The sequence below is a fragment of the Ambystoma mexicanum genome, chromosome 2p (genome assembly GCF_040938575.1).
Source record: "Ambystoma mexicanum isolate Mex_15411 chromosome 2p, UKY_AmexF1_1, whole genome shotgun sequence".
Classification (NCBI taxonomy): Eukaryota; Metazoa; Chordata; class Amphibia; order Caudata; family Ambystomatidae; genus Ambystoma; species Ambystoma mexicanum.
The window spans coordinates 1115806384-1115818288 of record NC_090923.1 but is presented as its reverse complement, the minus strand read 5'-3'; the positions used below and the strand labels follow the sequence as shown (position 1 = coordinate 1115818288).

General features: G+C 47.8%; 1 protein-coding gene across 1 annotated transcript in view; it reads right to left on the bottom strand.

Annotated features, from left to right (window-relative positions):
* KCNK4 (potassium two pore domain channel subfamily K member 4) overlaps positions 1 to 11905 on the bottom strand; it is a 239978-nt gene that overhangs the window by 22919 nt on the left and 205154 nt on the right. The window contains exon 6 of the mRNA XM_069645142.1: positions 3352 to 3491. Within this exon, the coding sequence (XP_069501243.1) occupies positions 3352 to 3491 (140 nt within the window). The remainder of the gene's footprint in view (positions 1 to 3351; positions 3492 to 11905) is intronic.

Below are 11905 nucleotides of genomic sequence, written 5' to 3'. Positions count from 1 at the left end.
AGAGACCTGGCCCCCTTTATCACAAAACATATCAACTCGTCCTTCTCCACCAACACCATCCCATCCAACCTCAAAGAATCCTGGGTGCTTCCTCTACTGAAAAAGCAGTCCCTAGACCCACTAATACCCACCAATTACCGCCCGATTACTACAGTTCCTTTTCTCTTGAAGATCTTAGATAAAATGGCATACTCCCAGATTCAAAAATACTTGGAAACCAACTCTTTACTAGGAACTAGGCAATCAGGCTTTCGGCCCCAACACGGGACAGAAACAGCCCTCATAGACCTCAAGTCACAGATAGACAAACTCCGGGATGAAGGGAAATCAGCCCTCCTTCTACTCCTGAATCTATCAGCTGCCTTCGACCTGGTCGACCACAGGGTCCTATGCAGCCACCTGGACTCTGCAGCTCACTTCTCTAAAGAAGCCATAGCATGGATACAATCGTTCCTAGCCAACAGAACTATGAGAGTCTCCTCCCCTATGGCAGCAGCCAACCCCATCCCCATAGCCTGCGGAGTGCCCCAGGGATCTTGCATTTCACCCACCCTCTACAATATCTTTACCAAGCCCCTTTTCGATGATCCGGACCTGCTGGTGTCACCTACACTAACTATGCAGATGACACACAGATTATCCTACCGCTTACCGGTGCTTAAGACAAGGATTTGGCCTTGGTGAACAAGATATATCTCTTCATCCAGGCATGGATGGCCACCCACGGTCTATGCCTGAATGACGACAAAACAGAGATCATCATCCTGGGCACTCCCTCGACCCTAAAAAAACTCAGCCCCGAATACTCGGCATTCAACATAGACAATAACATTATTACTATCGCCAAGGAGGTTAAAACTCTGGGCTTCTATTTGGACTCTACTCTCTCCTTCAACAAGCAGGTCAATGCATTCGCCTCGGCCACGGCATACACATGCAAGTTGATTAGAGCAGGCAAGGCCTTCCTGTCACAAGACAGCTGCACTACCATAGCCAGAGCCCTCATCCTATCCAGGCTGGACTACTGCAACGCCTTATACATAGGAGCCAATAAACAAACCATCAAAAAATCCAACTCCTACAAAATAACACGCTGAGAGCAGCCCTACGAATCCCCAAGAGAGAACATATCTCTAATACTAGAAGAGCCAACAACTGGCTCTCCACACGTGATAAAATAAAACTAAAAACTGCCCCCCTCACCCACAAATGCTTGAACAATGCAGCACCCCACTACCTATCCGACAGATTCACTTTGAAGCCTGCCACAAGAATAACCAGACTCGCCAATACCAACTTCCTCTGGGTCCCCAGATACAAACTTGCCAAAATCGGAGGCAGCAGCTTCCAGGTGAAGGCAGCCCTCCTATGGAACTCGCTACCATCCCCTCTAAGAATTGATCAAACCTTTCACAAGTTCCACCAGAGCATCAGTAGCTGGCTCAAAGATGCCGACATCTAGGCATGTATCTTGTTGACTTTGCCCGGCACCTCTCTCTACACTGCATGCACCAACCACACCAACTACTTTGTGAAACTATGCATGCCTTCAATGTACCTGCCTTTATATATCGCTACTTCACTGTGCCTACATGTAACCAATCAGCACCTGCACCTAAATGTATTTTACATGTTGTAACCAAGCTTTGAGTATCCTTTTGCCTTGCGCCTGAATACCCCCGGGCCTGGAGCTCACTACAAATAATAAACTAACTAAACTAAACTAGCAACATATGGGTGGGGACTCCAGCCATGCTTACTGTGCTCAGAGCAGACATCAATTGCAAATGTGAGGCAGTTTCAGACCTGTACAACGTGGCTACCTTCCAGTAACAAGAGGGTTGCTTGTGTTTTATTAAAATAATTAGCCCATGACCTACAGCATTTTGGCTTGCAAAGTGGCTTTTTCTTTGACTTTTTCAAAACTGGAACTTTATGACTATACATATAACGTTAGCACTGTTTCTGTTGCGGCCAGTGTCTAGCTCAGTCAGCAGTAGCAGCTTGTTCATAATGGCAGACAGGGGGTCGACCTGTCACCTGCTACGGAGGACCAACGCCTGCCGGTGAAATACCGGAGCGCTCCCTCACCCGGTGGGAGCAGCTGAAGCAGCTCTTTGGGGCATAGGCGTGTCCAGGGAGTGGCCTGGGGTGGCAGTGCTACCCCTGGAATCTGATTGGCCATCCCAGGTGCCACTTTATAACCCTAAACTGAAAAATGACCCTGTGGCTGTGAGATTTACATCGTGGGCCCCGGTTCTATTTGGTGATGCTTTGGTGCATCCCAGTAGGGTCTGCCAGAGTATCAAACATTTGCACCAGTGCTTGAAATGTAGCCAATGCTTTGATAATTGAATATGGAGCAAACACACTTTGTCACAATCCATATTATCTAAAAAGGTTTGCACTAGGACAAAAATGAATCAGGCTGTTTTTTGTATTATGTTTGCGGCCGACCATAAAACAAAAGGCGTTTCCTACATTTCTGCTTATGTTACACAGTATATATAGTACATAAAACAGCCTGCTTTAATTTTGCCCGGTGACAACATTCTTAGGTAATACCAATTGAGGCTAAACCTGTTTGCCCCATTCTGTATTATCTAAGCAGAATCATTGGTACTAAATTCAGTTGCTCTGTTTCTTGCACAAGTGCAGAGCTTTGGTGATCTAGCCCGGGTGTGTACTGGTATGCTGTGATGATGTGCCCTTGTATGGGCTTGAATGCCCAGGTTGGCCTACTTTATTAGGATCTAATCTGGCTGGTCTGAAGTAACGTGCATGTACCTTTATGAGCTGTTATGGCCAGGGGCCAGAATATCGAAGCTTTTCACTGGTGCAAAAAAGTGGAGCAAATTAATTAAGCACCGATTTGACTGCTTCGATAATTGGGAATGGAGCACACAGGTTCAGCCCCAATTTTGTGTTATCACATTTTTTTTCACAAGGACAAAATGGGAAATAGGCTGTTTTATTTACTATGTTTGATGAGTAACATGAAAAAAAAATGTAGCAAACAGATTTTTTATGTTACGCAGAAAACATAGTACAAAAAAGCATGATTTATTTTTGCCCCAGTGCAAATGTTTTTATATAATACCGGATTGTGACAAAACCTATTATCAAAGCATTTGCTCACTTTTTAGAACTGGTGTAAACGTTAGATAATGTGGCCCCAGATTGACTCGCGATAACCTGATATTGTCGGATATGCTCTGGTATGGCACGATGTGGCCCAGTGTGCTTGGGCCTTACCTGGCATGAGATAGTATGGCCTGGTCTGGTCAGGCCATCTAAGGAGAGGCATTCCCAGCTCTGCACTCTTCTCTGTGGACTGCAAAGCCCTCTTACCTCTGCCTTGGTTTTTCTGGAGAGGACCCGCAGCCAGTTTCCGATCATGGTGAGGATGGAGGCGAAGTAGGCTAGACCCAGCAAGATCCAGAACCAGACCAGGGGCTTATACCACACGTGCTCCTGCCCCGAACTGTCCCCTGGGAAGAGAGCAAAAGAAGCGATCAACACAGCGGCCAAAGGGGTGCCCTCAGCATCAGGACTGAACCTAATTCTCTAATGAGGTACAGCTGCGGCCTTCAGAATGTAGGTTTTACATTTAAAACAGGGCACTCAATTACACTTCCAAACCACATTCAGCTGCAAGAAGGCACAATTGTCATGGTGGTAACAGAAAGGTCTCTCTATTGGCCAGTGAAGGGGTGGTCAGGAAAGGCCCCCATAATTGAGGGGGGTTTATATTGCGTGCACCGTATTGCTGACGGGAGGATGGCAGCGAACTGGGTGCAATGTTACAAATTCATATGTATCAAGTGCAGTTAATTATGGATGGGATATGTTACTTTTAGTGTTACTGTTGTTTAGAATTTATACATATTAGATTTTCATGCACATAGAAAGATACAATATCAAAACTGCAAATGCAACATGAACACAATCTACACACAGGGTGCTGTGCAAAAAAACATGGTAATTGGGGCTCTCTTGCAAAATGCATTGTGACTTTTAAACAGACTTTCTCAGTATTCAGAGAACAGAAAATGAGTAAATCAGTAACTTTAACCTTTGGGGTAAGCTGCTGCATATGTATTTTAAGTAGCAGGGACATTCATTGGCAGAACGAAGAATAACTCATCTAGTAAGAAAGTCAGCTTGCAGACCGACGAGGGTTTATGATTTAACAGTTCCGCAAGGGAACAGATGTTATATCACTCATTGGTCGAAACCAGAGGCTGTATGTTCTGGAGTAGTGTCTGTTCTGGAGTAGTGGTCGCATACATTAGTATGTCTTCGGAAATGCCAAGAGTCTGGAGTAGTTGAGATGGCAACCAGTAGAACAAAGAAGATCCTGTTTATTCAGACCTTCCTCATATTTACAAAAAAATGTAAGCAGACCATGTGAAATCTCACTTAAAGTTAAAGGCCCTAGGCTAGTCATTGCTAGTAATGAATTATGTTTCAATACCAATGTTAAACCATGTACTGACGTTGTGGCCTACTATGGAGGAATCATAAGAAGAGATGTGTTCTGAATATGATCTGAATCCGATTATTGCTGTGTCTTTGGCTCAGTGGACTAATGCATCCACTACAGGGGGCTGAGTTTGACCCAATGGTCACAGGTTAGAATCCTGGCCGGTCCACTCAGCCTTTCATCCTTTTGAGGTCGATAAAATGAGTACCCTTAAATTAGTTAACAATAAACATCTGCTAATAGCCGCCAAAATGCCCCATCGGGGGTGAACATGCGCTTTACAAATACACCTGCTATGTTATGATCTGAAGATGGCTATCAAAAAAAGACTGGCCAATTAAAACGGAAGAAATTGGAACAGATGGGATTTCTTTGAAGAGGTTTCTGTCCAAATATGTTTGTGGGGTGGACTGCAATAAAGTATTTGGCAGTGTTTGAACTGTTGCAAAACTGTATGAAAGATGCAAACTGATGTGGTATTGCTGAGACGTGTGTTAGTTTGGTCCTGCAACACCATCTAACCTCTATGCGGAGCTTCGTGCAATAAACTTGCTTTAGGTACAACCATGTATTCACTTCTTAAGTGGTGGGCCTGTTTGGGTTAAAGTGATTAAAAGCCTATCCACACATAGGCTAGTAGGGTTTCTAGGTATATGGCCTGGGTTTGACCCTTATCCCTGTATTAGATACCCAAGCCTACTGCTCACTCCCATCTTACTAGCCTTCTTTTTGGGCCAGCACTCACGCATGCATGGAGTTCTGTGACTTGCCTCTAGTTCTTGGGCTGACTCATTTCTTACTCCATGGAGGTCATGCCACTTTCTCACTCCTCCTCCCACATTCCCCTAGTCAACAGGTTAGCTGTCGTTGTCTTACCCACTGGCCATTACTTCCCATATTCCTCCAAGTGAACTCCTAGCTTCCTCCTGTCCTCCTTTCCACTTCTCCTGCACTCCTGTCTTGCCAGAGTTCCTTTCTCGTTACTGTCTCGGGAGGATAGCTCAGGGGAAACGTGCTCGCCTTGGAAGCAAGACGACACGGAGCACCACAGGTTTGATCCCCGGGTCCACGCTTAGAAACCTTTGGGTATTATGCATGTTCATGATCTCACTGAAACACATGTAAGGCGTATATATATATATATATATATATATATATATATACTTTATTGTCTGAACCCCACAGCGTAGCCAATCTTCCTCAGAGTCTCTCTCAACTACCGTTTGTGGAATGTTGACTGCTAAACACGCATCAACATTACACAGGTGCCCGTGCACGTTATATGTGCCCGTGCACATTACAACATATTCCCTTCCCTTACATAAAAAATTAACAACCTGTAACAAAATTCGAAATAGAACAAGAAATGAACAATGGGCGTAACTTTACGCTTAGACGTGTGAACTTCTTACATACAAAAATTAGTTTAAAATGCAGAAAGATATGAACCTCACCATACCATAACACATCTAGCAAATGTAATCTCTAAACCTTATGGGGGGCCCACACCGCCTGGCACGGCGGCCCCCTTCTTGTCCCACTTCGGGTTGTTGATTGGAAACATTCTGACCCTCCACATTCACATCTGAGCCCGAAGAACCTGGAGCTGGAACAACCTCTTCCCGCTCGAACCTGACCACTGGTGACCCCACAGGATCATAGTCCAACCCACTTTCCTCAGACTCCGGATCAGACTCAGCATTTGACACATCAGCACCCTTGCAGCCATCAATCACCACCCGTCTCTTACTCCAGACTGAACCTCCCTCCAAATGTACATGACCCTTCCCAACCTTAATCACTCTCCTCGAAGGCAAGAATTTGCTATAGCCTTTGTGAACCCTCCTGGGATTTTTTATATGCACATAATCCCCCGGCTTAACGCTCAATTGTTTCCTTAACTTTTGTGATGCCACAGCAGCCTCCTGACGCGCCACAATACTGCGATGTATAGCCTGCAGATCCATATCACATGGGCCACCACCACCCATGGCCAAAGTTCTCAACATGGTACCTGCCTTCCTGCCCCTCATGAGCTCGAATGGAGATCTCCCCGTAACCACGGCAGGGGTTCTCCTATATGCAGCCAAGTATTGTGAGAGAACTTCCTGCCAATCCAAACCGTTGGCTAAAGCCAATTGTATAGCCGACTTATCGTACCATTGGCCCTTTCAACCAATCCATTAGCAGACGGATTATACAAAGCCGTCCGATAATGTGCAATAGCGTGCTGCTCCAAACATTCTCCCATAGCCCTGGATGTAAACTGCACACCATTGTCAGTAACTAGACTGGCAGGTAATCCCTCACGATCAAATACCTTCCTCAAGAAGGCAATAACTGAATCAGTAGTGACGCTCGAACAAGCCGCCACTTCAATCCACCTGGACGTATAGTTCACCAACACCAACAAATATCTAGACTCAGGCTGTAAACATTCAAAAGGACCCATGATGTCCAAAGCCAATTTGGTCCATACTTGTTCAGGAACCTCCACGGGATGTACGGGTTGTGGGTGCAGTGTTTTGCTCTCATCACTGACTGCACAAGCTTGACAATCTTTCACCACCTGTTCAACATCCTTGTCCATTGACAGCCACCAGTACTCCTCCCTAAGTCTCCTCTTGGTCAAAGATCGCCCCAAATGACCCACATGCGCCAATTCCACCATTCTTCCTCTTAAACTTACCGGGGGAATCAACCTACTGCCCCTAGACACACCCCAGGGACCTTCCGCTAATTCATGAAGAACTTGAGCGTGACCTTTCCATTCAGGCCTATCCTTGACAGTGTGCCAACCTCTAACAAGACCTTCCCTAATCCATCTCAACTCAAGATCTGTCTCAGACTCCACATCCCACAACGACTTCTCCACAGCCGAAGTCACACAAGCAACCTGACACCCCTGCAGATCCACCTCTTTCACCAATCCCATCTGACTGTCCGCCTCCCTAATAGGCAAACGGGACAAGCAGTCCGCCACAACATTCAACTTCCCAGGAAAATATTGCAAAACAAAATTGTAATCCTGTAGCTGCACTGACCACTTCGCAATCCTCGGGGATACTGCCATGACTCCTTTGGTAGAAAACACTTGCACCAACGGTTTATGGTCTGTTCTGACAATATACGGTATGCCCCACAGAAATGTCCTACAATGTTTTGAAGCCCACAACACGGCCAAGGTCTCCCTCTCAATTACTGAGTATCTGGTTTCTACATCTGTCAATGTTCTCGAAGCAAAAGCCACCGGCATCCATTCACTATTCATCCATTGTTCCAGCACTGCACCCAGACCCACCTCACTCGCATCCACCGTCAGAACAGTTTTGTTTTTCGGGTCAAATGATTTCAGACACGGAGCATTCTCCACATCCTTCTTGATTAATTCAAACTCCACCCCACACTCCTCAGACCACACAAACCTAGCCGACTTCCTCATGAGGGCCCTCATAGCCACCGTTTTTTCAGCATAATTGGACACAAATTTAACATAGTACTCTGCAAGACCCAGAAAAGCCCTGAGCTTTTTCTTTACTGACCGGAGCTGGTGTGTCTCTCAACACCTTTACCAATTCCCCTCTGGGCTTCACACCTTGGGCACTCAGTGTATGTCCTAAATAAGTAACTTCCTCCACACCCACCTGGCACTTGGTTAACTTGACCGTTAGACCTCTCTCTTTAAGAATCTGCATGACGCTCCTAACCCTGACATCGTGCTCCTCTCTGCTACTGCCCCAAACCAAGATATCATCTTGAAAATAACTGGCGCCTAGCACCCCTCCAAACATCTGCTGCATCAACCGCTGGAACACAGCAGAAGCCGAAGCAAGGCCAAATGGAATGCGACAGAATCTGTATGCCCCAAAATGAGTCACAAATGAAGTCAAGGGTCTGGATTCAATGTGCAGATCAATTTGATGATACGCCGTTGACAGATCAAAGGTGGAGAAATACTTGGCATCACCTAAAGTCAACAACAACTCGTTGATATTCGGCAAAGGATGCCGATCCACCCATATGCTAGAGTTCAGCTCCCGGAGATTTACACACATCCTCATGCTCCCGTCTGCCTTCTTAACCAAAACCACAGGGAACAACCACTCTGAGGACTCGATAGGCTCAATTATCCCCGCAGCTTGCAACTTAGTCAATTCCGCTTTCAATGCCTCCCTCGCCGCTACTGGCACCCCTCTGACCTTATGCACTTTGGGAACTACTCCCTTCTTCCAAACAATGCGATGGGTAAAACCTCTGAGCTTACCCAGGGTGTCTGAAAATACCTCAGGAAACTCCCTCATGAGTACTGTGGAGTCAACACTCATGTCATTTTGCCACGCCCCCTCCTCGACACTGAGAACTGGCACCTTCTCACCAGGATGAATCTGTATTTTTAGCGCTGCTTGCTCATCCCAACCCAACACACTCGTGCCCTTTGAGGCCACATACTGTTTACCCAATGTTTGCCTCCCCTTGAAAGAAAAATTGGACCAATTGTACCCTAGTACTTCAATGGGACTTTGCCCGTATGCACATGGTGCAATGTCCGAAGCCAACAAAGTTGAAACCTGTTTCCCTAAAACTTCCTGACAAACTTCTGGAGACACCAATGTATAGGGTGACCCTGAATCCACCAGCATATCCACAGGGTGCTGATCCACCAATACCGACACCCATGGACCCTTCTGCCCGCCACCCTTCACATGCAGTATAACACCTTGACTAGATCCACCTCCCGATGCACCCTCTAGCAACATGGTGGAATCATCTGGAACCACACTAGCCACCATCTGCCCCTTACACATGCGTGCAAAATGGCCCAAACGCTTACATTTCCTGCACTCCACATTGCAAGAAGGACAAGACTTAGAATCAGCAGTATGACTGGACCATCCACAGTTTTTGCACCCATCCTTGCTCTTAGATGCCTTACTCCCTTGCCCAACAGCTTTATCCACACCTTTCTTGTTCCTTGACATTACCACATGCACCACCTCCTTAGACATATCCCTCTCAGTAACTATTTGTACGCTCGCCTTAGAAGCCTCAATTGCCCTGGCGATCTCCAAGACCTTTTCTAATGATGGATCACTCTCAATCCGCAACCTTTCTCTGATTTTCTGATTGGATGTCTTCATCATAATTTGATCTCTTATATGTTCATCCCCATTACCTGGAAACCCACATGTAGCCATGAGTGCACGTAATGCCGTAACATAGGTATCTATGCTTTCCGTGGAAACCTGCGCCCTAGAAAAGAACTTAAACCGCTCTAAAACCACATTAACTCTCTTACCAAAACGCATTTGCAGTTTCCTTAAAGCAGTCTCATAAGTACTTATAACCATTTCTCCCTCACCTCCCCCTTGAACCACTACATTTTCTCCAGGCAGGTGACGAAAAACCCTCAACCCCTCAGTACCAATACAATTGAGCAATGCAGCCTCTTTTTCATCATCGTTGAACTTTGCGCCCCCAGCAGCCCTGAGGTATACTTTGAAGGCATCCACCCACTGCTCCCAAGGGACAGCAGGCTCCCAGGGTTTGGTAGAAAGGCAGGCGGAGGCCTGGCAGCCGTATGCAACATGTCTAATATGAATACCCTAGAATTGGCCCCCAACCAGAATTTGCTCAACACCATGCAAGCACAACACCAAGCAAGCCTCTGGGATTTCCTGATGATTAGCTGTCCCCACTCAGTCACCTTGTGCACGTGCACCCACACGTAATTGCAGTACAAAGTACAACCAGCAGTCACTGGCACTGGGTGAGTCAAAACAGGCTGGAAATTGCACTCCTCATATACATGATCCCAGCTGATCCACCGTAAACCCTCCACCAGTCACAGCCCAGCCAGAATGACTGATCCCCACCTACCGGGCCTCTTCCACGGCCGTGTGCCCCAGCCTCCCTGTAAGTCAGGTGGCACAGCCCAGAAGGTTGTTGCACTCGATCCACTCGCCAGTGGAGCAAAGGGCAGTGCAACCCCAAACCTCCGCTTCTTCCCTGCAGCTTCCGCCCGGCGAAGCGGGCAGCAATCAGCTGATTAGAGGGCCGCAGTCAGCTGCACTGCGCAACTTCAGTCCTACGCTTCTCCTATGCTGCTTCCGCCGGCAGGGCGAACATCATTCAGCTGACCCGAGCGCCGCTGTCAGCTACGTTACGCAGCGCCGCCACAGCCCCTCCTCCTCCCCCTCGGGAGAACACCACTGGCCGCTGGACATGTCTACGCTGCCATGCAAATGGGACAGACGTGGCTGGCGGGGTTGGCACCTCCTTGCGGCGCAGCGGCCGCTCCTCCGCCACTGCCGACCGGACCTTGGGCAGCCCACCGCCAAAGGAGAACAGCTGAGCCGCCGGCGGAGGCCCGTCCGAACCCACCGCTGCTCTCTGAAACAAAGGCGGGGCCCACCCGCACCCGCGACTCACAGCTGTTCTAGCCGCCTCAGCCGCTATCCTCTGCACCAGCGGAGCCTGCCGTCGCTCCAACCGCCACTGCCCCTCGTAAGTGAGCGGGGCACCAGACAACAGCAGACGGCGCCACACTTCCAACACCCCACAGGGCCAGCAGCTGCTCCCGCAGGTGGTCCGTCCACGTACCGCTGCGGCACAGGAAAACCAGGCCAACGCACACGTGGGACCGGGGTTCAGACAAATCCCCGTCGCCAATTTCATGATCTCACCGAAACACAGGTAAGGCGTATATATATATATACTTTATTGTCTCAACCCCACAGCGCAGCCAATCTTCCTCAGAGTCTCTCTCAACTGCCCTTTGTGGAATGTTGACTGCTAAACACGCATCACTCCCTACTTACTAGCCTTCTGCTCACTCCCATCTTACTAGCCTTCTTTTTGGGCCAGCACTCACGCATGCATGGAGTTCTGTGACTTGCCTCTAGTTCTTGGGCTGACTCATTTCTTACTCCATGGAGGTCATGCCACTTTCTCACTCCTCCTCCCACATTCCCCTAGTCAACAGGTTAGCTGTCGTTGTCTTACCCACTGGCCATTACTTCCCATATTCCTTCCAAGTGAACTCCTAGCTTCCTCCTGTCCTCCTTTCCACTTCTCCTGCACTCCTGTCTTGCCAGAGTTCCTTTCTCTGTTACTGTCTCGGGAGGATAGCTCAGGGGCAACGTGCTCGCCTTGGAAGCAAGACGACACTGAGCACCACAGGTTCGATCCCCGGGTCTGCGCTTAGAAACCTTTGGGTATTAAGCATGTCATAAATAACCTATCATCATCATATCATCATACTGAGAGTGCCATCACTTTGCTGCTCTACCCATGGGCATTTTAATAGTACTCTTCCTGGGCACGCTGCTGTGCACAATGTTCCCCCTTCCTCAGGGATTGGTTGAGCCTGTGACAGGCTCTGCACTCACAAGGGTCTTTAGGTAAATGTGATTGCTCCCA